The 25021-nt window shown below is 49.6% G+C and overlaps 11 protein-coding genes across 11 annotated transcripts; 6 read left to right on the forward strand and 5 right to left on the reverse strand.

Annotated features, from left to right (window-relative positions):
* Nucleotides 1-482: 482 nt before the first annotated feature.
* BO85DRAFT_291610 (indoleamine 2,3-dioxygenase) lies at nucleotides 483-2286 on the reverse strand. The gene is made up of 3 exons (XM_025655272.1): nucleotides 1763-2286; nucleotides 1062-1682; nucleotides 483-996 (listed from the first exon to the last, which is right to left on the reverse strand). Exons 1-3 carry the CDS (start codon nucleotides 2054-2056, stop codon nucleotides 616-618), a joined length of 1296 nt encoding a protein of 431 aa, XP_025515925.1. The 5' UTR covers nucleotides 2057-2286; the 3' UTR covers nucleotides 483-615.
* A 177-nt stretch (nucleotides 2287-2463) lies between these two features.
* BO85DRAFT_449103 (kynureninase) lies at nucleotides 2464-4292 on the forward strand. Its single transcript, XM_025660089.1, has 4 exons — nucleotides 2464-2677; nucleotides 2725-3062; nucleotides 3115-3592; nucleotides 3656-4292. The coding sequence occupies exons 1-4, from the start codon at nucleotides 2518-2520 to the stop codon at nucleotides 4069-4071; spliced, it is 1392 nt and encodes a 463-aa protein (XP_025515926.1). The 5' UTR covers nucleotides 2464-2517; the 3' UTR covers nucleotides 4072-4292.
* Nucleotides 4273-6579, reverse strand: BO85DRAFT_459207 (putative C6 transcription factor; the record flags this gene model as incomplete). The annotated part of the gene is made up of 6 exons (XM_025661636.1): nucleotides 4273-4710; nucleotides 4761-5653; nucleotides 5710-6119; nucleotides 6176-6231; nucleotides 6284-6458; nucleotides 6518-6579. The coding sequence occupies 6 exons, from the start codon at nucleotides 6577-6579 to the stop codon at nucleotides 4273-4275; spliced, it is 2034 nt and encodes a 677-aa protein (XP_025515927.1).
* An 832-nt stretch (nucleotides 6580-7411) lies between these two features.
* On the reverse strand, nucleotides 7412-8090 carry BO85DRAFT_449106 (cytochrome c oxidase subunit 7). The gene is made up of 5 exons (XM_025660090.1): nucleotides 8058-8090; nucleotides 7796-7874; nucleotides 7663-7723; nucleotides 7575-7606; nucleotides 7412-7501 (listed from the first exon to the last, which is right to left on the reverse strand). The coding sequence occupies exons 1-5, from the start codon at nucleotides 8084-8086 to the stop codon at nucleotides 7472-7474; spliced, it is 231 nt and encodes a 76-aa protein (XP_025515928.1). The 5' UTR covers nucleotides 8087-8090; the 3' UTR covers nucleotides 7412-7471.
* Nucleotides 8091-8355: 265 nt separating this feature from the next.
* Nucleotides 8356-11085, forward strand: BO85DRAFT_449107 (uncharacterized protein). Its single transcript, XM_025660091.1, has one exon. It carries the CDS (start codon nucleotides 8495-8497, stop codon nucleotides 11018-11020), a length of 2526 nt encoding a protein of 841 aa, XP_025515929.1. The 5' UTR covers nucleotides 8356-8494; the 3' UTR covers nucleotides 11021-11085.
* Nucleotides 11086-11662: 577 nt separating this feature from the next.
* On the forward strand, nucleotides 11663-13353 carry BO85DRAFT_291793 (uncharacterized protein). The gene is made up of 3 exons (XM_025655273.1): nucleotides 11663-12020; nucleotides 12075-12250; nucleotides 12319-13353. The coding sequence occupies exons 1-3, from the start codon at nucleotides 11833-11835 to the stop codon at nucleotides 13080-13082; spliced, it is 1128 nt and encodes a 375-aa protein (XP_025515930.1). The 5' UTR covers nucleotides 11663-11832; the 3' UTR covers nucleotides 13083-13353.
* Nucleotides 13354-13371: 18 nt separating this feature from the next.
* On the reverse strand, nucleotides 13372-14583 carry BO85DRAFT_519896 (thiamine-binding protein). The gene is made up of 4 exons (XM_025665084.1): nucleotides 14288-14583; nucleotides 13905-14010; nucleotides 13641-13743; nucleotides 13372-13501 (listed from the first exon to the last, which is right to left on the reverse strand). Exons 1-4 carry the CDS (start codon nucleotides 14351-14353, stop codon nucleotides 13435-13437), a joined length of 342 nt encoding a protein of 113 aa, XP_025515931.1. The 5' UTR covers nucleotides 14354-14583; the 3' UTR covers nucleotides 13372-13434.
* Nucleotides 14584-16764: 2181 nt separating this feature from the next.
* Nucleotides 16765-17879, forward strand: BO85DRAFT_487829 (inositol-pentakisphosphate 2-kinase; the record flags this gene model as incomplete). The annotated part of the gene is made up of 2 exons (XM_025663482.1): nucleotides 16765-17619; nucleotides 17676-17879. 2 exons carry the CDS (start codon nucleotides 16765-16767, stop codon nucleotides 17877-17879), a joined length of 1059 nt encoding a protein of 352 aa, XP_025515932.1.
* A 1001-nt stretch (nucleotides 17880-18880) lies between these two features.
* BO85DRAFT_459211 (nitroreductase family protein) lies at nucleotides 18881-19805 on the forward strand (the record flags this gene model as incomplete). Its single annotated transcript, XM_025661637.1, has 3 exons — nucleotides 18881-19366; nucleotides 19427-19541; nucleotides 19600-19805. 3 exons carry the CDS (start codon nucleotides 18881-18883, stop codon nucleotides 19803-19805), a joined length of 807 nt encoding a protein of 268 aa, XP_025515933.1.
* A 585-nt stretch (nucleotides 19806-20390) lies between these two features.
* BO85DRAFT_513683 (chitin deacetylase) lies at nucleotides 20391-21312 on the forward strand (the record flags this gene model as incomplete). Its single annotated transcript, XM_025664716.1, has 3 exons — nucleotides 20391-20772; nucleotides 20820-21184; nucleotides 21260-21312. The coding sequence occupies exons 1-3, from the start codon at nucleotides 20447-20449 to the stop codon at nucleotides 21310-21312; spliced, it is 744 nt and encodes a 247-aa protein (XP_025515934.1). The 5' UTR covers nucleotides 20391-20446.
* A 70-nt stretch (nucleotides 21313-21382) lies between these two features.
* BO85DRAFT_468626 (uncharacterized protein) lies at nucleotides 21383-23798 on the reverse strand. Its single transcript, XM_025662279.1, has 3 exons — nucleotides 22468-23798; nucleotides 22128-22414; nucleotides 21383-22056 (listed from the first exon to the last, which is right to left on the reverse strand). The coding sequence occupies exons 1-3, from the start codon at nucleotides 23692-23694 to the stop codon at nucleotides 21588-21590; spliced, it is 1983 nt and encodes a 660-aa protein (XP_025515935.1). The 5' UTR covers nucleotides 23695-23798; the 3' UTR covers nucleotides 21383-21587.
* Nucleotides 23799-25021: the final 1223 nt, after the last annotated feature.

A 25021-nucleotide genomic window follows, 5' to 3' on the forward strand; every position in this document is an offset into this window, starting at 1 on the left:
ATACGACAGTGTCCTCTTGTGGACGACTACAGTGGAGGTTCTAGCGCCATTCTCGAAGGAGACCAGTGGGTATCAGTGTCAAGGAGAGCTGGAAGATCGGTTGGCCTGGTTGGCCCTTTCTTACAGCTCTGTTTGCTTTTGTGCAACAGTGGTCCTGCTTGCCGATAAGGTGGGAACAATGGCCGCATGGCCAATATCCGCAATAGAGGAGATGCATTTGGTGATCGTGAATAACGGTTTTCTGCTACTTATCACTACATTCATAGGTCTCCAACCACTACGGGTCCCGATAAACACGGAAGAAATGATTCAAGTGTGCTTCTATCATGATGTAAGTGGAGGCAGATAGATGACACGCGATAAGACTCAGTTCCTGCGGCTGCCCTCGGATATCATCGAAAGTCCAGCTTTCCCGCCATCCGTATCCGCCTCCGCTCCCGTCCCCGCAGACTGCCTGTCCTGAACATGTCCTATGAAGTAATTGTGCAATAAGAAAAGCCTCTAGTAATCAATCATGACTCGGTAGTTGTAAAGGGTTATGAATTTCATGAAACGATTCGCTTATATGGTATCAAGAGTCGCATCGCCAAACAGTTCAATTGCATCGCTGCGGTTTTAGTCGGTGTAGCTGGCTGCAGCCTTCGTCGTGTCTCTGGTCTGTTTGAGAAACGGTATCAAATCTGTCCCGCCCGTTCCTCTGACGCCGGCGTTGAGTTTCTCATGAGAATTGTCCACTATTGTCGACGTTGTCGTGGCCAGGTTTGTCCTCGAAGATACTTGGTTTGGCGGCGGACTCCTTGCAGCCATGATGATGTATCGAGTAACCATCCGCACATGCTTATCGCGGAATCCCCCAAGTGACATAACTGCCATGTTGTATGCATCCCTCAAAGCAGATCCGGGCTTGTGGCTCAAGACATAGGATCTCACATTGGACGTGCGGAGCATCATTTCCAAGAAGCGTCGGTGAGGGCCTGGCATATAGTTTCGCATGGTCTAGAAATATACAATCAATATCGACATTGCTTGGTCTGGATGCCTCCTTGGAGATCAACTCTTACCTGCATAAAGCCAGTCATGACTTGAGGATTCGGCTTGCCGTGAGACTTGGTCTCTCCGGTGGCTGAATGCTCCACGCCCAAGAAAATGTCGAAGGCTTGGATCAACGAACTCTGAGCATTGCTACCACCACTGTACTGGTGCCACTCGCCTCGGCCTTCCCCGATATCGTAGAATACACCATTTGGTAACCCAGCCGATGCCATGTTCTTACTACCGGCCAGGTATGGGCGTAGTTGATGGTAAAAGACGGGCGGCGCACAATTTTCATACATGCGCTCCAAGAGGTCACCAAGTTCCTTCAGACCATAGTTCAGTTGCTCAAGACGAGAGACAACACGCTTGCTATCATCGACATTTGCTCCATGCATAGCATCCAGCATTAGCTCGATGAGTTGTGCTCCCTTGGCCTCGATAGCGACGGAGAGAACAAAAAACCATTCTTCGTCCTTGGTGCCAGTAAACGAGGTCACCACTGATAGATTGTCCGGATCCGTAACGTCTGTATCAGCGGATGGTACCGAGAAGTTCCAAAGATTGAGGGCAGCATAAGTGGCACATGGTGGTAGCTCCAAGTGGTTCGATACTTCGATGAATGGGCGTGAGATGCAGGGGGGTAGCACCTGTATCGTTGGTGTCAGTAAAGGCACGAGATATGTAGTGATATACGAGACAGGTAGTGTTGGGATAAGGGGAGTAATACATCTTTCGGCTTGTCACCACCCCAGATGTAGGCGTGTGTAAGGTAAGCAAGCACAACATATGCTCTCCGCCACTCAGGTTCTCCCCGCAACTTCTTCGTAGAGAGTATATCCAGGTCATCCACAGACCTTCTGATTGTACCAGTTTGGATGAGCTCAGGCAAGTCTTGTGCGATGTCCTCCCACGGAGAATAGTAGGGGTCTCCCAATCTTCGTACGGGAGGAACTTCCGGGAGGAACCCGTTCTGGAGGGAGACACCGTACTCAACAAGGGAAATGTCTGGTGTGTAAAGCATGATAATATGTGCACTTCAGTATATAGCTTGATATACAAGACTTTGTAGAATAGTTCCTTATGCAGGTAAGAGGAGATTCAGGTGTTTATATCGTATTCCCAAGGATGGACGGAAGAAAGCCGGATCCACAAGGATCCAGGAAGAACCATCTGAATGAGCAAAGACAGGTTATTCTCCGTTCCACAACGACCAATTCAGAGCAGAAAGGCAGTAGGTTAGCGGAAACTTAGCAACCACCCGGGTTTCTAAAGTGGATGCTGTGTTTTCGCTCTTCCGACAACACGGATGGTGAGGCGGAAGCGGAACGGTATCCGGATCCGGTGGGAGGGACAAACGGAAGTGCCTTGTGTCACACGCCAGTCCATTATATAAATGTTAATTGGTGACTGTCAGCGGCTGGTTTCTGGTGTTCATCCATTCCTTCTCGTTATCTTTCTCTTCAATTACCATCCAAATCCACAATGTCGAAGTCGAATGGCGTCAGCCTGGCATTCCCCGCCGAAGCAGCGACAAAGGAATATGCCGCATCTCTAGACTCTTCTGATAGCCTTGCTGCGTTCCGGGAGAAGTTCATCGTTCCATCGAAAGCAAACATTGCTTCCAAAAAGTTAGCAAAGCCTGGTTAGTACAATTCTGACAGCTGTAGATCTCGTCACTGATTGTCACAGGCCTTTCGCCCGAGTCATGCATTTACTTCTGCGGTAATTCACTTGGCATTCAACCCAAGGCCACAGCAAGGTACTTAGAAGCACAGTTGGACACTTGGTCATCTATCGGAGTTGGTGGCCACTTCACTGATCTTGAGGGCTCACCCTTGAAGCAATGGCAGCTGCTCTCAGAGCAAGCAGCTGAATCAATGAGCAAGATTGTGGGAGCAAAGCCAGAAGAAGTCGCAGCGATGGGGACACTTACAACGAACCTTCATCTTCTGCTGGCTAGTTTCTACAAGCCGACGCAAACCAAGCACAAGATCTTGATGGACTGGAAGGCTTTCCCAAGTGATCACGTATGTTCGAAAGAGGCTGTCTTCTGCTACCACGGCACTGACTTCAGTATAGTATGCTATCGAATCTCATATTGCCTGGCATGACCTGGATCCCAAGGAGTCTATGGTGCTCATCGGCCCAGACGAGGGCGAATACGAGATTTCCACCCAGAAGATTCTCTCTTATATCGACAAGCATGCTGATGAGGCTGCTATGATTCTCCTTCCTGGTATCCAATATTATACTGGACAACTGTTTGACATTCAGAAAATTACTAAATATGCCCATTCACGCAACATGGTTGTTGGCTGGGATCTGGCCCATGCCTTCGCTAATGTTGAGCTAAACCTGCATGATTGGAACGTTGATTTTGCAGCATGGTGCACGTATAAGTACGGAAATGCTGGTCCTGGGGCAATGGGGGGCCTTTTCGTGCATGAACAACACGGAGAAGTCGATTACAGCGCGGGAGAAGATGCACCCAAGTTCCGTCACCGTCTAACCGGATGGTATGGTGGTGATCGATCGGTCAGATTTAAGATGGATAACAGTATGTGTGCACTTTTATATATACAACTCCGTGGGCTAGTAAGCTGATTCGATTGATATCCAGAGTTCAAGCCCATTCCTGGCGCTGGAGGGTTTCAGATATCGAATCCTTCGGCCATCGACCTAGCGTGTCTTTGTGCCGCCCTATCAGTGTTTGATGAAACATCGATGGCAGATCTTCGCAAGAAATCAAAGATGCTAACAGCATACCTTGAGTTCCTTTTGCTCAAGGATACTGAAGAGGAATCCAGGCCGTTCAGCATTATCACGCCCACAGACCCCGATGCGAGAGGCGCACAACTGAGTTTGCTACTCAAGCCTGGCCTGTTGCAGAATGTTGCGCAGAAGTTGCAGGAAGCAGGAATAGTCTGCGATAAGCGGGAGCCGGGTGTCGTGCGTGTTGCTCCGGTTCCTTTGTACAACAGCTTCAGCGAGGTTTGGACATTTGTAAATATCTTCAAGGGTGCACTACAACAGTGACGGGGGTTCACTAGATCGCTTGTGCAGGACTGAGACCGATTTCGATAGTGCGCTCTTTGATGGATAATTTTAGAAATAGATACCAAAATATTTTATTCTTAGCGTGTGAGCTTGAAGATCCCTTTGAGAAACGGCCCACAGTCATTGTGCAAAAGCAAATAATCAATGTAGGGTCTCTCTGAGAGATTCATACTGTCGAAGTCATAAGTTTCCGAATCCGTTCCTCGGATCACCGCTTCGCAGAAAGTCCTGGGCTTGCGAAAAGAAGTTTGTGGCTAATATTGAGTATTCATCGTAAGTAGGCGAGTCGACACCCATGGGATACTGTGCATCGGCCGTGATGATGGGGGTCTGAATGTTGAATTGAGATGTTGGCGACTGTGGTAGAGATTGTTGTGTATGCAAACGAAAAGGCTCCGGTAAAGGAGACGTCTGCGACACTTCGGCTCCAGGTGTGGGAGCTTCAGAATAGAGTGAGTCCCCAAACATGCGACAGGCTGACTCTGCGTCACTATTGGAAGAATACTCGAGGATCTCCCAGAAGCGCGAGAGGTCTATGAGTAAGTACTTATTCTGAGCACCAGACTCAAGTTCATAGGATGCTGAGACAGCATCTTCCAAGCTCTGCAATCTGTCCGCCTGTCTGAAAGTCAGCAGATAAAAGTGAGTATGGGAAGATATTCCCTTACCAAACGTGCCATATGTGGCCACTTGCGTCCTAGATTCTGCACGAAACTAACACATTTGTAAAACCTGTTGCGTTTCTCTTCGCGAATGGTAGTGTTCTCCGTGAAGCTAAGCTGCAATTCAATGGTTGCTACCACAGCAGCACTATAGCCCAAGAAAGGATCCGAGACAACGAAAGATCTTTCTTCGAAGTAGTCGATAAAATGGATTATCCATGTCGTGTGCGACGAAATCAAGTCCGAGCTGTGCTGCAAGAATATCTCGGGAATCGTACTCCGGAAATTTCTGAGGCTGAGAGAGAGCAATAGCGGGTGATTCAAAAGACACAGAATCGTATGATATAGGAACTGATTCAACAACCATGGGCCCCAGTAATCTCTCCTTTCTTGTAGATCCTCAAGTGTTCTTTCACTCAAGTTCGCTGGCTTGAACCTGTGGCTGTATGGCATCTGCGTTTCCCGTTCCATAAGAGCAGTCAATATTTTCGAATACTCTGATTGTGAAGACCACGGGGGTACGTTGCTAGGCTTCCCATGGCGTCTGACATATTTTGCAGTTTTTGCAAATATTTCACTGAGCATGATCACGTATGCTAAAATACCCTGATCCTGCATGCCTGATGACCGTGTTTCATTCGCCCCATTGCTTGATGAGATCGTTGGAGGCGGCCGGCTAGGACTTTCTGGGAACTGGGGAAAGCAGCCATCGGGAAAATCTAGATTGTCGAAATCAACTCCGTGAAGACGCTTCAAGAGACAAATACTCCAGAAGCAGCGCCTGCGCTCTTCACGTGCGGCTGGGGGTTGTACTAAGCCAGACTCTAGGCCAAGGTTGGCACATTGTGCCAAGTTCATTGCCAAACTGCAATGGATGCTCGAACGGTGTGTGTTTCCATCTAAAAGTGATCAAGTCAGCAAGGCTATCATTCTGATACGTCAGTGGTTGTATTACTGGCAAAATCCACCAAGCTCAAGAGGCATAGGCTCTGAAGAGTTGAGAGCTCTATTGGCCCTTCCGATACTCTCCTCATAACCAAGCCCCTGGCTACTTCCGTATAGCCATTAACAAGTGACGTGAACCCGCCAGTCTGCGAACTCTCGTCCTGAGAGAACCGAATGCTCAGCGCCAACATCGCATATACTATCTCTGGGTCACGGCTCCTCAGGCTATCGAGGAAGCCTTCCTTCTGAAAGAGTGGAAGGGGTTGCGAGTGGCAATATATCAGATAAAGCTCTGCCATTGCGAGCACCTTTTCCCAAGTGGGGAAGGGGATATTTGGGCTTAAAAGGGATGCCACAGCGTTGCTCATTACAGCAGTGCGAGGAGCAGCTTCCCGTGGCTCTTGTCTGGGGCTGTTCTGCCTAGATTGATAAAGTTAGAGCACGGATGACAACGCATGAGGGAAGCTATGTATTACCCCAGGGCATCGAGAACTTGCCCCATTCTAGCCTCAAGGCTTCCCAGTCGTTCCTCCTGTAGGAATTTATCAAAATCAGCAATATAGCTGTCATATATATTGGCTTACCAAGATCTCCGAGATCCTGTTCTCTGAGCCGGGAGGCACAGAAGCCCCCTCCCGTGGGATGGCAAGCCCAGCTGTCGAAGATCTCCTATGTTCTCCAGCATAGGCGCATTGCTGGTTTAACCGGGCGCACAAGGAGCAGACTGGCTGCTCCCCAGGACATTTTGCCTTCTTGCGTCTGCGAAGAGTCAGTGAGTGCGTCATATAGTGCAAGATCGGACTAATGTTCCGTCTCACCTGCATGGTTCACAAGCTTGTCGCACTCGCTTAGCCGGCCGCTCAGCAGATGTGGACGCCATGTCACACCCTTATATTCGCGTAAATGTGCAATGTATATAGATCATGGAATACTGAGACTTTTTTTGTCAGTTACACCTGCTAGTGGAAGCCTTGTGTTGCCGTACGCAGGAGCGCTTATACGCTCCTGTGAGGTACAATATCCCCACTTCTTAAGTATTCTCATTGACAGGTGGCAGTTACCATAGACTGTTATCTTCATTGTAAGGCTATCTAAGCCTTGACATCCAGATCGCAGAGCAGGGAACATGTACTATGGCTTGAACATTTTGGACGCTGGGATGTTGAACTATCAGCCAAACGTTGGATGGTCTTCCGCTGATTGTCAACTATTTGGCCGTATCTTGTTTCCCAATCTGGATAAAGCGCCATGAAAGTATGGATGACTAATCTACGGACAAGCTTCACCTCGATCAGGTAACTACATACAATAATTCTGCGCGATGGTAGCCCATTCGACAATCTTACGAGGGAAAGCGGCCAGTGCAGCCGAATGATGTACAATATTTGTGACTCTGGAGCAGGACATACCAGCTGAACCGAGGAAGTCCAGCAGCGTCGCATCGTGCCATTGTAGTGATTCTAAAAGAGTTTACTAGGCTCTGCAACCTTTATATGCTGTGACATGTATATTTAGACGCAGCCAGAGTGTACAGGTTTAGGCTCCCTCAATCTTGCCTCTCCTCGGATCATTGGTCAATGCTTCTCTATCCACCCAAAACAAGCGGACTATGGTTGGGACACAGGGTACTCGGGGATATACGAGAGAACATAAGGCAGGTATTAATGCTTTGACGCTTTGGAGAAAGTTATATACAACGTCAGTTATCTTTCTTTCTAGCTGCCTATCAGAGAAATAGAGGTACACTGTGTCAAAGTTGGCGAGGACCGCATTTACGCCTTGCCGAACCAGGTCTTGTGGCCCTATGATGAGCATTAGTAAATCTGTCAATCCACGGACCCCCATTGAAACACGGTATTTCGAGGTACAACTTACAAAGACCATACGACCCATAGCGTAGGTAGTAGCTAAGAAAGAATACATTAGCCGTGATCCATTGTCATGGTGCATTTGAAGAGCCTACCGATGCCCATGCCGTAGACGGAGATGAGGTAGGGCCACATGAGGTAACCACTGCGCTCAGTCTGTAGAGATCCCGTATTGTTAGGTTTCTTCGTTTCTTTTGCGAGCTAGAAATTATTCGCGGATCAACGGACCTTCCACCACTGGCGCTTGCCGTCGTGCTGCTGGAAAAGGCGCTGGTAGTAAGGGACACGGTTCTCACGGAACACGAACCTATGGAAAGCAAGATATATTAGCAGGTTGTTTCCGGTGTAGAGTCTCGCTTCCGAGTCCCAATTGCACGACATATTCAGGCAATTGAGCAGCAAACAGTCCCGACCGACAAGCCGTCAGCCCGGCCGCGCTCAGGAAGCCATGCGGGGGGTACAATTGACGAAATGAAATCAGCGAACATACCCAGCCAGACGAGGAGCGGTGCGGAACATTTTGGCGGTGCGCAAAAGCGACAATGGGGGTTATGGAGGTAGGAGGAGGGACAATGGCAGATGAGAGGCTAGCAGCAACAATGATCAGTCGATGTCGTGAAGTGTGGACCCGAACGGTCCTTGAATATCACGTGACTACCCTCCCACTTCCGCCTTTAGGATGCGAGGCTTAATAATTATCACGTGAATATGCAAGCTCCTAACCGTAGCGAGTATGGCGTGTTCTGGTGGAAGCCCGGCCTGCCCAGAAAAGAAGTAGTCCGCGGAATCAAAGGTGTGCAGAGCAGAAGAAAGCCGCCATTTACCTGTGTTCACATGTGCCACTAACACACTTTGTGATAGAGTGCGATTTATGAGGATGGTCAGACTTACTGCCGCCTTCCTTTCGCTCTCCTTTTCTCAAACCTCATGCGCCCGGCTCTTCTTCGACTACTGAAGAGGCCGTCAGCTCTCTCGGTTCTCGACTCCCTGATATCGATGCCAATTGGAGTTGAACAATTGGACGTTCGACGCACAGCTAAATGTGTTCGATGCTTATCCAAGACTCATAAGCAAGCAAGAAGCGCGCCAGCTGCGGAGTTGCAACAAACGCCTGCGAACGATTCTTCTTTCCCATCAACGAAACGAGCACTCAGCTTCCGCATCTACGAAATTAATACGCCACACAAACAGGCCGCAGATAAAGCTGGAGGCTCTTGCGACTCGGCTCAAAGTTTTTATGCCAGAAACCCTCGCAGCCTCGCGTTACAACCGGAGAGATTGGATTTCGAATCGGACATAGGACATACGGATGACATTGGAACTCGCTTAGTAGACGACCCGGTGCATCGGAACGATTTTGCACTCTGGGAGGAGCTACTGCGTTACCGGCAGCGACATTATGGTGATAAAGGCACGTTGGATATATGGGAGGGCTTGACGAGCCGAGTTGACGGTGTGCACTTGCCCGTTGAAGGAGAAGTCGCTGATTTCTTTTGGCAAAGCTTCGTGGAAGCTGGCATACGGCACGGTGTCATTCTGAATGAAATCGCTAATTATGCGCTGGCGCTATGGAATACAACGGGGAAACGTTGGGAGGGTTTTTATGAGGCTGTCGTTGGTGGCTTTATTGACCGTGGCATGACACAGCAGGCTGTTGAATGGCACAAACGCCTTCATCATCCTCATTTGACACACCCGAACGATATCCTGCATGTCTTCCGGCCGATCGCTCTTTCTCGACAGCAGAACAGAGTCACTGGAGCGATAAAGCCAGGGGGGCGGGCTGCCTCTTCAAGCTTATGGGCTTTTCGCAGCATCTGCCGCATGACTCCAGGCCACCAGATCTATGCTCCCATCATGTCTACTCTATTACGCTGTGGTCGTCTTGGCGATGCGCTTTCAATGCACAGACTCCTCATCCAAGAGAATGACCATCCGCATTCGTTCGACGAATTCGAGCCATTACTAGAGAGCGCCAAACAGTATGGGCCATGGGCATCCTACCAAGAGCTCCATAGCTATGCCTCCCAACGATTCCCTGAAATGATAAACGAAACCGATGATCTTGATAAAATCGCTGCGGAGACTCAAGGAAAGGTTGCGCATGAAGAGAGGCCAATAAAGGACGAGTTTGGCGCCCGAATCTTTGCAACGGAGGCTCTTAACTTCGACACAATCCTTTCTGGTTTAAAAATGTTCGGCGTGCCAGCTCTTGGACCGCAATCTCTGCGGGAGATGGCGCTCAGGGCTCGGGGAAGTCAAGATATACTGAGCAAGCTCCGGAAGCTTGAACGAGCAGGCATTTCGCTGGGGAACTCTGTCTTTGTGCGTCTTCTTCGCAAGCTTGCCACGGAGAACCGCGACATACTCTTATCGGACTTGCTCCACAGCGACGAGCATCCCGATGTCCTTGAGGATGCGCGCATACAGGAGTCTCTACTTCTATCTTACTATATGAGTCAGGATTGGCGTCATTATCATATGACCCTTGCAGTTTTGAGTGAACTATCCAACGAAGGGCCGGCTTTGTTCAACATCCATTTTAGGAAACACCTTGCCGCTGGCGAGTGGACTCTGGCCTCCAAGCTGGTTGATGAAATGGCACTGCGCAGTCAAACCCTCACCAAAGAGAGCATTGACTTCATGGTTGAAAAGGTTCTGACGCCTCGGAGGCCCGGTGTCAGCCCGATCAAGGGTCAGCGCCGTTCCGAAGTCGTAGAAGTAACCTTCCTCTTCCGAGTCTTACGACGCATCGTTCCTGTGGGTGCTTCTGTGTCCCCTGACCTTTGGGTCGAGATGATTAAGCGATTTGGCATGATGAATTGTTGGGATGAGCTTCGAACATGTTGTCTCTGGCTGGCCCGTCATTATTCTTCTACCCCCAAACAAGACCACGCTCCTCTCCAGATTATCTCGCTATCGACTGTACAGCAATCGTCCCATACTACCTCACCTGACGAGCACGGCAATACCATTCTCGGGGCGGTCTTCAGCAAACAGACGCAAGCCGCTCTCGTCTATTGGGGGTTCCGGATGCGAGTTTCCTCCAAACGAGACGACTATAATCCTTTCCACACGGAGGGTGGAAACTTCGTCCCTTGGGTGCGCGGACTTGTTCTCCTTCGGGAGCTTGGACAGAACGGTGTGCAGCTTTGGACGAGATGGATCAGACGAGCCTGCCGGCACCGACTTGCTGTTCTATACGGACGACCTCGCCGCTCCAGTCGTCACATGAGTCGCATGTTGCGACGGGAAAACCCATATAGTGTGGAGCGAGTCCTGGGAGATATTGACCGTGCGTGGGGACAGCCCCTCCTGCTCCAGGGTTGTGCACCCAGGGATGTGTATCGGCTGGTGAACCCACCCAGCTCGAAGATGTCTCAACGTCGAACACGTCGAACCTTCTTGCGGGAGAAGAGCCTACGAGGGGCAGCCTTTGTGAGTAGCCGGTGAATTCATTATATATGTACAATATATTATATAGCATCACATAAGATAAATAAAATGTAATACTAGCCCAGCCCAAGACAAGACACACCGCTCACGTGAAGAAACCCGGGGCAACGCGGCCACACAACAAACGAGACAAACACGGGCGGGCTTCGCCACGGGCAATGGCGTGGCCCCGTCAGCGAAATCAGCCAAATGCGAAACAGGAGCAGCCATGACCGACCCTTGTTCCTAAGAATAGGTTGGCAGGCAACGCGGCCAGACTCCATCTCCCAGAGCCTTGTTCATACTGGCCCACCGTTACTGGCAGATCAACACTGCCCTCGAAACTTTCTCATGACCCGTAAGGGTGATCCCAAGCCAAATGGCGCGGTTGTTGCCGTGGTTCAGGCTTTGGGAGGTCATGTAGTGCGTCTTGGTAGTCCACACTCTCTGCACAATTCACTCAGTGCTTTCACCAGTGGGGTTTATTGATTATTGCTCTGCCTGCTTGTCTGCATCATCCGCATCCTTTTACACATCCTTTATGGCCCGAATGTTGGATTCTTACTGTGTCTGATTCTTCTTCCTCTCTCTCTCCCCCCTCCTTTTTCCTCGCTGAAACAATAATTCTCACTCATCAGGCGCATCAATTAATTAAACCCTTGAATCGAGTAGACTGATAATTTCCCCTTTTTCTTGATATTCGCGCATTTTGTTGTATTACTTGTTGCTTGGACTTCGCAGCCAATTTTCTTCTTGCATGAGTCCTTCCGGCTTATATAGCATCTGAACGATCGATACCCTTTTCCAACCAAACAGAACGCGCAATCAGTATGCTAGGACTAGGAGTTCTAGCGCTCCTGCCCTTCGCAGCGGCGAAGGCTGTACGGCCGCGATCCACTGCATGCAACAACTCCCCAGACTTGTGTTCCAAGTCATACGGAGAAATCACACACCTGGGCGCACACGACAGTCCGTTTCTACGGGATGCCTCGACGGATTACTCTACTTTTGGAGACCAGTGAGTTCAATTGGGAAGGCAGAACGTCAATGCAGTTTGTTGACCACTTCACAGATACTACAACACTACACTCCAGCTTGACGCTGGTGTCCGTCTTGTCACAGCTCAAGTCCATAAGTCGAATTCACAGTGGCGTCTCTGCCACTCTAGTTGCGATTATCTGGATGCAGGATTGTTGAGTACATGGCTGTCAGATATCAAAGGCTGGTTGGACTCCAACCCCAATGACGGTACGTTGGTGGCGTTTTACAATTACTCCCAAAAGAGCTAAGAACTGACATCTTCCGTGAATTACCAGTTGTGACTGTTTTGCTGGTCAACTCAGACGATGCAACAGCTTCTGATCTGCATTCACAATTCGAAACGGCCAATCTCACCAACTACACCTACACTCCAACCTCCCAAACCTCCGCACCGAGCTCGTGGCCAACATTGCAGGAACTGATCAATAATGGTACCCGGTTGATGACCTTCGTGGCATCTTTGGACGCTTCCAGCAACACGGTGGCACCGTATCTGATGGATGAGTTCACTTTCATCTGGGAGAACAACTACGACGTGACCTCCGCTTCCAACTTCTCCTGTGAGCCCGATCGTCCCTCGAGCGTCAAGAACGAGCTTTCCACCGCCTTGTCTTCCAACCGCCTCCCATTCATGAACCATTTCCTCTACCAAGAGACATTGGACATTGAGTATCCCAACGTCAGCTACATTTCTACCACCAATGCGGCGTCTGGAGGAACCGGAAACCTTGGCGACACAGCAACCAAATGCAAGAAGGAATACAATGGCCGCCAGCCTACCTTTATCCTGGTTGACTTCTTCGACAAGGGTCCCGCCATCGATACCGTGGACAGTTTGAACAATGTTACCAACGCTACTGGACGAAAGAACCTGACTTCCGTCAGCGTTACCAGCTCGGCCTCCACCTACTCCAACGTTTTCAAGGGTCTGGTCGAAGTCGTCCAGAAAGCCAAGGACGGAGCGAATCCCAGCATGGGAGAGTGGATCTGGGCTGGTGGAGATTGGGGAAGTCTGCTGGGCGGCGGTATTGCAGTTTAAGCTGACCGCTGTGACCTCATACTTCTTTGGAATCTTCACCGTCCTTTCACCCTTCATTTTGATTACTAGCCTATTTAGTACATTGTCATTTTGCATCTATCCCACATATTTACAGTTGCAACATCAGCGCTGGATTTCAAAGTTTTGGACGAGCCTCACGACATTCCTTTGCTATAAATAGGGGGGTTTACCAGGTTGGCGTTCGGATGATTATCATATTTTGCACAGTGTACCTAACTGATATGACCGTTTCACCATGTCCATAAGCAGCGATAGCATGTAAAGAAAAGTGCAACTGCCGGAGCATATCCACTCAATCGAGTATCACGCACATCCCCTTGTAAATTCGTACTCAGTCGTTTTTCAACAACTCACGGACCTTGTTCACTTTATCCTCAAAGGACTGCTCCTTATCGGTCCTGTAAGCAAGAAAGAGTTAATCATCTTAGCCTGTGTAACCCACACCCCACCCAAGCCTCTAGATAAACAACAACAGTCCCCAGAAATGAAGCAAACAAACAAGAAAAAATCAAAAGAAAAGGATGAATGAATACACACCTCGACCCAACCCGAATATCCGTCTGAATCCTCACAATACCCTGCTGATGAAGAATCGTATGCGCCTGACCAATAACCTGATGAACTCTATCCCAAGGACCCTCTATGATAAGTAGTAGAACCCGTCAGCAGCCAATAAAGCATACCCATGCGCACGCGCACGGAATGAATATAACTAAGTATCACTACTAGTACAGAAGGATGCTAATAGTAGTACTTATCGGAGGATAAATTCTTCCCAATAGCGAGCGGTATACTACATACCGAGGGTGGTGCCAGCTGAATGCATGACGTATTTCAGGCCGGATTTCTCAATAAGGCGCTGAACATCGGCGATTTGGGCGGACACGGAAGGGGATGAGGTGCCGATCTATTATCGTTAGTGTAGTGTAGTGTAGGTTTTTAGCGAAGTTTACTAAAGTTGGAGAATGCATATGGGGTTATGGGTTAAAGGTTTGCGGTTCGTGGGTATGCATGTGGAATGATTGATAGACGCTGGACGGACATGATGGGAATGATTGAATGAATGAATGTGTCACGTCACTTTCATCCATGAACCAGGTAATGATTGCATGGGTAAGATGCGGGAGTAGTCAAGCAGCATGATGCAAAAGAACTAGATAGTTGCAAGGAATGGAGTAACCCACTGGGATCAAACAGAAATCGGCGGTGCAGTGCGGGGGAGTCGGGATGGATGAGGATGTCTCGGCCATATTTGTTGTGCAGAACCAGATTTGGAATAAGATGGTAAGTAGTAAAATGAATAATATTCAAACCAAATAGAGTTGAGGATCTGATTGCGTGAGAAAATGCTTTCTACTGGAGGATGGGAATGGATTGACAAGTGGAAGCAGCCAGCCACTTTTTTGGCGGGCAGTGAGGAGAGGAGTTCATCAAGCAAGCGCGGGGCCTTAACGGCGGCCGGAGGGGCAATCGTGACTTGCAATCAGTTCGCATTGACATTACACCACTCTATCAGGAGATGCGCATTGGCTAAGTACTACTGGCTTATAATCATCGGAATTGTTCGTTACTCGCTTCTCTATGGTGGAATATAATCCCACCCGGTCTCTGAGGAAGACAACTCCTCCAGCGAAGATCTGTACGTTTCCGCGGACAACACATCACCAGAACCAAGTGGAAGGACGTATCTTGAGCACAATGCGTTGCTGTGGATGACGATCGGTTTGTGAGGTCTCATATCTGAAGCCAACTTTACCCTGGCGAAACCCGACCGGGAGGAATTAGTGCTCCTTCGATGCAGGTTTGCTTTTTTTTTTCTTTTGCTCTTCCTTCTTCCCCGGATTCCAGCGCCTCCAGCAGCATCATGACCGGTTTATACTAAATTTGGGCCGACGGCCGAGGATGTCCCTAAGACTCACTATCAACTAGACTAGACTACTGCTGTGGGTGTGGGAAGATGGATCTGGATCTAACGATCCTGGGGCAGATGCTAGTTTTACTAGCGAATCGTTTGTCCGATTTTCCCTTTGGTGACCCTCTTTTTATTCCTTGCTCTTATTTCTGGTTTTTCAAAGAACAAGTCAATAATAATTGTCCCACCCAGTTCCTATGAGGGGGGAACACAACTGACAAGAGGACATATGGCCAACAATGGCCTGCAGAGAAGACAAAGGAGGTGCTCGAGGCTCTGGCAAGATAAAACGGGAAGGAGGAACGCCTTCAAATCGTCAAATCGCACTGGGCCCTTACTTGGGTCGTCTGTCAACTGCAATTGTTTCGGTCCGCCCCTCTGGTACCAAATTCGCATTCACCAACCTAGATTTATCGACTTCTTTTGCCTCGTGGCCAATCTCCTATCCTCACTGGCTTCTCTCACCCTCCTTGATCAATTTCACTTTCAGCTGAGATCACTTTCTTCTCTTTCAGTTGGTGGACTCTCCTTCTGAACAGCCCATCCGACCGGGTGTGACGCAGCCCTGCTGGTCCGACCGTTTTGTCTTCCAGTGCGCTTCGTTAGTTTGTCCCGATAGTTCACTAGCGACTACGGCAGTATCGCTCGCATGATTTAGCATATTCCGTGACGTTCAGTCAACTCTATCTACCTTGTACTCCTCACCCTCGACCTCCAACCAGCGTCTGCTCAGCTGTCCACGTTTCTGACCGCCTCTTCTCGTCGCGGTGCAGCATCCAGGACCCGGGCTCTGTCGACGTTTGCGTGCCCGACGCCTTGCGTTTAAGCGCTCACCCAGATTTCGCTTCGGACGGTAACCACTACTCGTTACTTTTCTCATTTACGAAGTCTTTCTTATCTTGTCACAGTATTGGCTAGCTGCTCGTGTCGCTTGAAGCGTCAGATGCGCGGCGTGGTAACAATACTGAGACCTTTCGAGATAAATCTGCGCGCCGTGATATGATTGGCATGGGATCCGCCTAAGGCTCGCACGGCCAAGCGCCACGGGGCTGCGACGACCTAATCCCTGCACAAGGCTCGTCCTTCCCAGATCTAGCGACTGTTGCCACTAGACGCAATCGGGTTGGGGGATTTCCCTCCAGAATCCCTGAGCTCATCACTTGCCGTGCGGGTGATTGAGTAGGCCTTAATTACTGAGATCGATCACCTGAGAATAGTGGGCACAGTCCGTTCGATTTCATCGAGCAGCCTATCCTCCCATCCGCTGAGAGCCAATTGGCCGATTTGTAACGAGGCTCCGTACTTGCAAAAAGTGTGAAGACTGGTCTGAAAGAGAGACAGCTGAAGAGACAAGATTCGCCCGGCTGTTGAACTAGTATTTTAGATCAGCTACCTTTCTCTCTCCACGTTCAGGCTCGCGCTGCGCTGGACGCTTATCCATCCCCCTGGAAGGCCCAGTGTCCGTTTTAAGTGATTTGCATCTGCGTACATGAAGAGGCTGCATGTTCCCTTTTCCACTGCACACTGAATTCTTGCCTGCTGCGCCTCGGACTTTTTCCTTGCGGGACTAATTCAAGCCCACGTGACTCTATACATCACGTTGCGCGCATACCACGGAGCTAGAACGTTTGCTGTTACTATATTAACCAGGGCTGTAGCATTCTTGCGGACATCTGCTTGTGGCATTTGTCATGGTTTTTTCCTCAGTCTACTACCATCGTCATTGTTCATCATCCACTTACCTGACCAATGACAAAGCCCAATCTACTAGAGCTCCCAGTAGGAGCTCGGCTCGTTTACCTCGCGGAAGGCGGCGCCAATGTCATCTATCGAATCCTCGCTCCAGCACAGATGGACTTTGATGGAAGAAATGACCTCCCTGTGGCTGTTTCCAACTCACTACCTAGCACAACGGGTACATTCCAAGTGCCTGCCAAGTTTAAGGGTAAACTGCTTCGACTTCGCAAGGATACGAGTGCAGGCATCTCTTATCAGGAGATTGCACGCAATTTTGACACATGCATTCGTCCTCTTTTCAAACCAGAAGAGCTGGTTGATCAGGAGCTCGTTTATCTCCCCAGAGGGCTCGTTCAAGGGTGCAATGAACAGCTACAGGCAGCAGAGCGAAGCGGCCAGCGTCCAAAACGACGCCAAGGGGTGTACCTCTCTACGGTGGAGCCGTTTGGGCTACTCATAACAGACATGACTACATTCAGCATTCCCGGAACGACGCTCTCAGAGTTGAAACCTAAGTGGCTAATTCAATCCCCCTCTGCACCCCCAAACTCCCGGAGATGCCGAACCTGCGCACTCCGCGATATGAAGAACCAAAAGGCGCGCAAGAAGGGATTGGCGGAAGAACAATCATTCTGCCCCCTCGACCTGGTATCTGACAGGTTCGACAATGTCCTTCGTGCGGCCCAATTTGTCAAGGGATGCAAAGATCAGCCACGGCTGGCAAAAGTACTTTATCGAAATGGAACGCTGCAGAGGCTCCTGACACATCAGAAAGCCTTACAGGATGTGGGGCTTTATGGTCCACCGCCAAGTTCGCGCGATAAGTCGCTTGCGATGACGCTGCGAGACTGTACAATGTTCATAAGGGTAGGTACATCCATAGCTTTCACCGGCGCGCCACGTGTCCGCTAACATCAGCATAGATGCCACGCGACGATTCCGGCCGTGTGGAGATTAGGCTGGGGGATTTGGACCTCAAAACCGGGGCTGGCGGGAAAGCCAAGTACTGGCTGGACCTGGAGCACCAATTGATCGTGGAGGACTGGTACGCAGGGGCCAAGAACAACGTATCGGAAAGCGAGTGTGCTCAGCAGAGTCCACGGGCGCATTCGCAGTCCTCGATATAGGGGTCCGTAATAACTTGTCTTGCACTATTTCCTGCGTCTTACAGCTACAATCTGCAATAGCAGCTGCGATGATTAGGGGTTCACAGTACCCTATTGAGGTATGCACCAGGCGACCCATTATGGAATGTCGCACGGTAATGATTGACGGCCTTTCTCTTTCTTCCTTTCTCGTGCGTCGTGCTTTTGATATCATGCTTTTACTCACTTTTTAATGTTCGGTTGGCATATTTGCTTCATTATTATGTTGCTTGCATTTGATCGGGGCAGGGAGGGTCAGTGATACGTCTTGCTACACATTTGATGCATCTCTTTTCCGATTTCGGTCATGGTTCTTGCTTGATGTGTACACTAGTTACTTGGGGATTCACCTTTTACCCATGATTTTATTGAAATAATGTATACACCACAGTACTTGATATCATCTCATAGTAGTATCTGCGTCTCTAGTATAATTCAGCTTAGTCTCTTTCTATTATCAACACAGCGATTATCCCACCAAGTAAATGACGTCACCCGCTTACCCAAAGCCAGCATCGGGACATCCGACCGAATACCCCGAACGGAGGCCCAATTCACCGACCGACCTCGAAGCCCAGAGAAGGAGAAGGACAAGACTACTACTTAACTCCATGCAATAATCAAAAGTAATAGAACCCCACAATTGACATCAATCTTCTTTCAAAGCGGAGGAAGTCTTTGCCCTTACCAATCAGCCACAGTCCAAGTAGTTAACTATCCAAGTAACTTACAAAGTAGTTAGGTTGGTAGAGTAATCATTATTGTCCATTAATAAGCGTTTTCATCCGTAATTCCGCGCCGCCCTCGCCTCTTACTTCCGCGGATGCTTTTAACGGCGGAAGAGAAAGGTGTAGTTGTTGTTGTTGATCATGCGGTTACATCTCCTGGGATTGATCGGGATTTGTCTAGCGGGACTTGCATTATTGGTCTTTACCGAGAAGAATAATATTAATCTCTTTGCTGCGACGACACATACAAATATCATGGCTGTCCCGAGGGTTCTTGCTCGTCGGGTTTTCCGTTCATCGTCATCTTCTTCGTTGTTTGGATTTGCTGCTGTTAATACGCCTTCGCCTTTGGTGACTACTACTGCTGCTGCTGCTGCTACTTCTGCTGTTAGATCGTTTTCGTCTACTGGGTCAGTGAAGATGCCTTCTCAAATGCCTAGCTCTGGTGCGCTCGTGGATTTGGCCAAGGGTCGCCATTCCATTTACAAGCTCGGGAAGAATAGCCCCGTGCCGGACGAGAAGATCGAGGAGCTTGTCAATCAGGCTATTTTGAATGTTCCTAGTGCGTTTAATACGCAGTCGACGAGGTTGGTTGTTCTGCTGCATAAGGAGCATGAGCGCCTTTGGGATATTACAATGGATTTGTTCCAGGCCCGTGTGAAGGAGGGGACGCTGCCTGAGGAGATGTGGAAGAATCAGACGCAGCCGAAGCTGCAGGGGTTTAAGAATGGATTGGGAACTGTAAGTGGTTTTCTAATTGTGTGGGTGTATGTTGGGACTACGTGCTAATTGAGTGGTTAGATCCTCTTCTATGAAGATCCCGCGCACATCGAGCCTTTCAAGGAGAAGTTCCCTACCTACAAGGACCAGTTTGAGCCTTGGGCCCACCATACTAATGCTATGCATCAGTACTTCTGTATGTCTTTGGCCCTGCTTTAATTGTGACTTGGGATTCGTAATGCTAATGGATGCAGTGTGGATCGGTCTTGAATCTCTTGGCTTCGGTGCCAACTTGCAGCATTATAACCCGCTTATCGATGCTCCTGTGGCCAAGCAGTGGGAGATTCCTACTGACTGGAGGCTTATCTCTCAGTTGGTGTTTGGTAGCCCCGGAGTAGAGGGTCAGGAGAAGCCGAAGAAGCCCGTTGAGGAGAGAGTGAAGGTTTATGGCAAGTTGTAATTGTGCTAGCTGGCGGTGGCTTGGTTGTTTTGCTCTGCGTCTGTTAGACTAGATGGTTTGTAAGTTAGCGCAACATAAATCCAGGATTCAGGATCAATGCAGTATGAATATTGCCAGAGGTCTAGATGCGTTTAGAAAGTCATTCCAGAATTGAGGCCATGCTAAGGATAGATTGTAGTGTATTTGACACTGCATCGAACTGTTATATTTATAAATGAAAATGAGGGCGATACGAGGAGTTGATATTCGAAGAGTCTGCCTGGATGATATGTTCTCCTGATATATAGTAACTCGAGTGACTATTACCCTATCGTCTACTGAACAGACCAGCTAACGTCAAAAATGCAGCATGTTCATGTGGCTATTATACAAACCCAGAAAAGCACACCAATCGAGGAAAGAAGATACCACTCCTTCCCATCCCAGATACCCTCTTGAGCCTTCCTCCAGCAACCTCAACCTCTATTCCTTCCCAATTACTGTACATTCAGCAAGACAAGCCACCCAACATGGTATACCTAAAAGCAAACCATCCTCAATTGACCACAACCGCCTAGTCATATCACTCTTCTACACCCTCCATCCCTCCCTATCCATAACCAACCCCATTCATTCATCTATCCTTATCCTATTCATATACCATGACCAACCTCCTAGCAACCACCCTCGCCCTCATCTTCACCATCCTCTCCCTCCTCCCTCACATTAGCTACAGCCACCCCATCAACGGAACCGCCCATCATTCCTCCGCCGTCCCCTACGGGATACTAATCACGCACTGCACCGTCCCCAACACCATCGCCCTAACCTTCGATGACGGGCCCTCAACCTACACCCCCCAGCTTCTCGACCTCCTCAGCGAATACGGCGCACGCTCCACCTTCTTCGTGAACGGCTACCGACTTCAGGAGAGTGCTCCCATCTTACAACGTATCTATAACGAAGGGCACCAAATAGCCTCACACACGTAAGTTCATCCCACCATCTTAGTTACCATCTATACTAAGTACTTAGGTTCGGCCACTCCTTCCTCCCCGCCCTCGACAACCCCACCATCATCAACGAAATGAACACCCTCGAGTCCCTCTTCCGGACCTTTATCGGTCGAGTCCCGACTTATATGCGCCCGCCCTTCCTCGCCGTGGACGGACGCATCCTCGCATTGATGACGGACCTCGGATACCATGTTATCGGGGCGAGTGTGGATACCAAGGACTATGAGAATAATACGCCCTGGTTGATTGGGGAGAGTGTGAGGAACTTTGTGGAGGGAGTGCAGGCGGGCGGGACGGTGGTGTTGGCGCATGATACCCATGCCCAGACGGTTTGGACTTTGACGAGGGTTATGTTGGAGGAGAGTAGGAGGAGGGGGTTGGTTGGTACGTTGCTCCTTCCTGGAATTTTATTTGGGATGTGTTGTGAGTGAGAGTGGTGCTAATGATTGTTGTGTTTAGCTACGACTGTGGCAGATTGCCTGGGGGAGCCGATGGATTTTTGGTATCGTTAGATGTGTTGGTTGGGGGTGTTGTGGTGCAGTCAGTGTAGAATGTTATATATTTTGCATGCGAGTCACGCTTCTATGTTCATTTGCTCCTTTTCAAATTTGTTGAAGTCTGTAAACCGTGTATTAGATATAAACGTAAATATATATATCCTGTAGTATAACCGATCCTCCGAAAACGCCCCAACAATTTATCTATACCATGATGCTTGAAATAAATATCACCACAACTCCGTCCAAACCCAACACCCCCAATGCAATGCTATACAGTTGAGCACAACTCAAAAGAAATCCTTCTCATCCAACCACTGCGTATCAATTGCATACGCCACCAAGTCCGCCGCGCAACACATATCCTCATGCCCACTCTCCAAATCCAACAACTCCAGAACAGCCTGCAACCGATCCTCCAGCGTTTTCTTCAACTGAGAGATATATTCCTGCGTCGCAGCCGTCACTCTTGGCCTGTACTCCAGCTGATGCTGGTGCTGCTGCTTGATCTTCTCCAGCGGAGACTTCGCTACCTGCTTCTTCAGACCTTTATTAGGCGAGCAGGCCGCAAGAGGCTGTCGAGCAGGTGTAGTCGGTGCCGTAGCTACTGGCTCGCTCTTTCTGTTCTTGAGTAGGGACTTGAGTAGGAATACGAGCCAGACGAGGTTGGTTCGTGGGGCGTATTCGGCCCAGATGCCTGGGATGTCCGGGGATTTTTCGGTCTTGAGGGGTTCGCCGTGGTAGACTTCGGCGCGCATGCTGTTGGTTGTTGTTAGTTAGGCCGGATATCTTATTGGGGATGTTTGTAGTCTGGTGAGAAGGGTACGTACTATCTGTAGGTATTCCGTAGCATGATCTCGTCTTCGTCGCGGCCGATGGCGTCGAAGATTTGTTTCTTGTCGAGATCCGAAGAGGCGACTTCGACGTGCTCTGCTTCTTCGCCCATGCGTAACGCGGCGCGGGAGAGGGAGTAGTCGATGATGGTGGTTTCGAGGGTGCTGAGTCCGAAGCCACTTGTGAATGACTGGCTGATGATTTCGTGGTCGGTCGGTGGATCCATGCGGCCTTCGGGGCGTGTGCTTCGTATGCAGACATTACCGAGGTGGAGATCTCGGTGCTGTGGTTATGTTAGTGATGGTGATTTGGTATTTCTCGGGGTTGGGTGCGAACCTCGAACAATGCGTATTCCTCCGCCCGTGCAAGAGCCATTGCGACTCCCCAGAAGATGTCGTAGATCTGGAAGATGGATGACCAGGAGAACTTTTCCAGCTCACAGCCAGCATCGTCCATCTCAATGATTGCCCAGAGTTGTGAGTCGGGGTAGGCCCGTTTACTAGACGGGTTTGGGTTCAGACAGTCGTCCTTGGTCTTCTTGTAGTAGTCCCACGCCGTTTGAAAGTTCTCTGGGAAGCGACCCTGAACGACGTGGATCTCCCGAAAGCGAGCGAACCCGGGAATGGGATCGAGATACTTGAGCATCTTTACTTCGGAGACAATTTCCTCGATGCTAGTGAATCTCTTCGAACCAGGGCCACTCTGCGCGCGCAGAGGGACCACCTTGAACACGCCATCACCGTAAGCCTTTAAGCGCGCAAGTTTGGACTTGGACATCTCCTTTTTGCACAGCTCCTCCCGCAGACGTAATTTATAGACTTCTCCGTAGGAACCCTCTGCGATCTTCACCACTTCTAACAAGTTGCCTGCCCGGGCGGCCCATGATCCAAATTTTTGTACGCTCTGCGCGGCGACCGGGGATAAGGCTTCGTTAAGAATTGGCCGAACGTAGGCATTTGCCTTCTCGTCTGTGACGCAGCCGGATGATAGTCGCGGTGCTGGCTTGTCCTTTCTTGCAGATCGCCGCCCGCTCTCTGTTGTTCCTTCGGTAGCTTGCTTGCGCCTTCGAGGTCTCTCGACAGACACCGTCGGGCTAATCCTCACTTCGACCATCGTCTCATACTTTGTGATTTCGTGCGACAGCTGTTCGGACGGGGATGGCTCGTCTTGCGGTTCGGTTACAGGGGCGGGTGTCGCTTCCGGCATAGGTGTTTCTTGTTCAGTCTCATTAGGTTGGATGTCCTTCTCGTCAACTTCTTCGACCTCGACCTCCTTTTCCTCCGGCTCCTTCGGCTCTGTCTCTTGAGACACAGGCTCGTCTATCGTAACCTCAGCCAGCTTCTCTCTCAGGCCCTCCACAGCACCCCGAACGGCTTTTTTCGCTTCCTTTTCCAAATCCTTGGCTGGACTTCGCTGCTCAAATACTGCCCTAGGCGCATCCGCTCTTCGTTTCCCGTACACCTTTCTCTGTGTGCTTGTGCGTGTTCTGGTGGCTGGTCTCGATATCCATTGTCCAGGGGTTGTGTTGTCGGCCGCGACAACAGGTGAGGATGGGGATAGCATGGTGATGTGGTAGTGTGAGGGTTGAGTAATCCTGATAGAGTTGGTCCTAGTGGCTCAATGAGCCTAGCGCCCGCGTATATTCAAGAATGTGCCCAAGATTGAGGAGAGCAGCAGCTGCGGCGAGATTCGGTGGAAGCCACTGATGCTTACCAGGGCTATTGATACCTTTCCTAATCAGGAATAGTTCTTTGGTTGCTGGGGTAGGTGCTGCTTATGTAAGTGGATCGTCATTGCCATTCTGAATCATTCATACTTTGTAGGAAAAGGAGCTCAAATGGAAGGTCAGTCCGATTCTGTTAGTACTGCTCATGGTTATCTATTGACATTTTTAAGAGTGCTTCACTGTCTCATTGCATTGACCTAATGATTTCATGGTGTTTCTCTACTCCAACTTCGAAAGAAGATGCTGATGTCTGGATATATCATTTAGAATTGTAGTTTTTTATACCGAGCTCTCAATTGGTAGTACAAAGCCCGAGGGAGATGTAGCTAGGAAGACAAGGCTCTAGCATGGAAATTCCCGACCAGAGGGACAACAATGAACTTGACTTGTGATTATTGAAGGGCTCTGAGTGGTGATAGTAAGGTTCCGAGCTGGAATGGCCGGGATGAAAGGAAAAGGCCTCGGCAAGCTCGTGTATCGGAGGCTTTCCGTGGATTGACCTGCCAGAGACTTTTGGGCAAGTCACCTGCCAGATTAGGGATATCTAGCGCAATGTTTGGCTTCCCAAAGAGGTAGCAGACTACCGATCACATCCCTTGGTAGACTATGGACGTTGATGACATGCATATATCTAGTTTTTGAGACTCGTTAATTAGACAGGAGTCGTAGGAGAAAGACATGGACGACTTCGGAGATGTACCCCGTACTCCGTAAATAGAGTATGGAGATGGAAAAGGGAAATGGGACGGGTGGATCGGCACAGGATTCCACTGCTTCTGGCCCGTCAAATCCAGCACGGGCCTGGCAGTGAAATTGCGAGGATGGGCGGGCTGGACGGGAAGAATGATACGATGGAGTGTTTGAGATGGGGGAGATTGTAGTCTACCAGGATAGAAGGATGAATGAATGTATGTCGACGGATAAGAGGATGGATGACATGAGACCCATATTCCTGCCTGGGGGAGCATGACGATCGGTGCCTCATGACGCGCGACGACCAGTTAATTTTGATGGCCGGTTTCACAATCGGAGGAGATCGGAAGTAAGCAGAACTACACACAGTCTTCAATTTAAAGGAGGACTTTTGCTGTGCTGCTCTTTCTGCTATTGTAATTTTGCCGGTGCTGCGGGTTACTAGTGTATTACCGCTATGACCTCCCGTTG

This window comes from Aspergillus piperis (genome assembly GCF_003184755.1).
Source record: "Aspergillus piperis CBS 112811 unplaced genomic scaffold BO85scaffold_8, whole genome shotgun sequence".
Lineage (NCBI taxonomy): Eukaryota > Fungi > Ascomycota > Eurotiomycetes > Eurotiales > Aspergillaceae > Aspergillus > Aspergillus piperis.

What these genes read in the sequence shown, in the direction of transcription:
- BO85DRAFT_468626 (XM_025662279.1), bottom strand. Translation starts at nt 23,694, where the DNA reads ATGCTATCCCCATCCTCACCTGTTGTCGCGGCCGACAACACAACCCCT. An exon ending in AGGAATACGCATTGTTCGAG is followed by an intron (nt 22,415 to 22,467) that starts GTTCGCACCCAA and finishes ACATAACCACAG; the next exon opens with CACCGAGATCTCCACCTCGG. An exon ending in CTACGGAATACCTACAGATA is followed by an intron (nt 22,057 to 22,127) that starts GTACGTACCCTT and finishes AACAACCAACAG; the next exon opens with CATGCGCGCCGAAGTCTACC.
- BO85DRAFT_291793 (XM_025655273.1), top strand. Translation starts at nt 11,833, where the DNA reads ATGCTAGGACTAGGAGTTCTAGCGCTCCTGCCCTTCGCAGCGGCGAAG. An exon ending in TACTCTACTTTTGGAGACCA is followed by an intron (nt 12,021 to 12,074) that starts GTGAGTTCAATT and finishes ACCACTTCACAG; the next exon opens with ATACTACAACACTACACTCC. An exon ending in GGACTCCAACCCCAATGACG is followed by an intron (nt 12,251 to 12,318) that starts GTACGTTGGTGG and finishes GTGAATTACCAG; the next exon opens with TTGTGACTGTTTTGCTGGTC.
- BO85DRAFT_291610 (XM_025655272.1), bottom strand. Translation starts at nt 2,056, where the DNA reads ATGCTTTACACACCAGACATTTCCCTTGTTGAGTACGGTGTCTCCCTC. An exon ending in GTGGTGACAAGCCGAAAGAT is followed by an intron (nt 1,683 to 1,762) that starts GTATTACTCCCC and finishes CCAACGATACAG; the next exon opens with GTGCTACCCCCCTGCATCTC. An exon ending in TCATGACTGGCTTTATGCAG is followed by an intron (nt 997 to 1,061) that starts GTAAGAGTTGAT and finishes GTATATTTCTAG; the next exon opens with ACCATGCGAAACTATATGCC.
- BO85DRAFT_449106 (XM_025660090.1), bottom strand. Translation starts at nt 8,086, where the DNA reads ATGTTCCGCACCGCTCCTCGTCTGGCTGG. An exon ending in GCAAGCGCCAGTGGTGGAAG is followed by an intron (nt 7,724 to 7,795) that starts GTCCGTTGATCC and finishes GGATCTCTACAG; the next exon opens with ACTGAGCGCAGTGGTTACCT. An exon ending in CTATGGGTCGTATGGTCTTT is followed by an intron (nt 7,502 to 7,574) that starts GTAAGTTGTACC and finishes TGCTCATCATAG; the next exon opens with GGCCACAAGACCTGGTTCGG.
- BO85DRAFT_519896 (XM_025665084.1), bottom strand. Translation starts at nt 14,353, where the DNA reads ATGGCCGAGACATCCTCATCCATCCCGACTCCCCCGCACTGCACCGCC. An exon ending in TTCAGCTGGCACCACCCTCG is followed by an intron (nt 13,744 to 13,904) that starts GTATGTAGTATA and finishes TACTTATCATAG; the next exon opens with AGGGTCCTTGGGATAGAGTT. An exon ending in GATATTCGGGTTGGGTCGAG is followed by an intron (nt 13,502 to 13,640) that starts GTGTGTATTCAT and finishes TCTTGCTTACAG; the next exon opens with GACCGATAAGGAGCAGTCCT.
- BO85DRAFT_449107 (XM_025660091.1), top strand. Translation starts at nt 8,495, where the DNA reads ATGCGCCCGGCTCTTCTTCGACTACTGAAGAGGCCGTCAGCTCTCTCG.
- BO85DRAFT_449103 (XM_025660089.1), top strand. Translation starts at nt 2,518, where the DNA reads ATGTCGAAGTCGAATGGCGTCAGCCTGGCATTCCCCGCCGAAGCAGCG. An exon ending in CAAAAAGTTAGCAAAGCCTG is followed by an intron (nt 2,678 to 2,724) that starts GTTAGTACAATT and finishes TGATTGTCACAG; the next exon opens with GCCTTTCGCCCGAGTCATGC. An exon ending in AGGCTTTCCCAAGTGATCAC is followed by an intron (nt 3,063 to 3,114) that starts GTATGTTCGAAA and finishes ACTTCAGTATAG; the next exon opens with TATGCTATCGAATCTCATAT.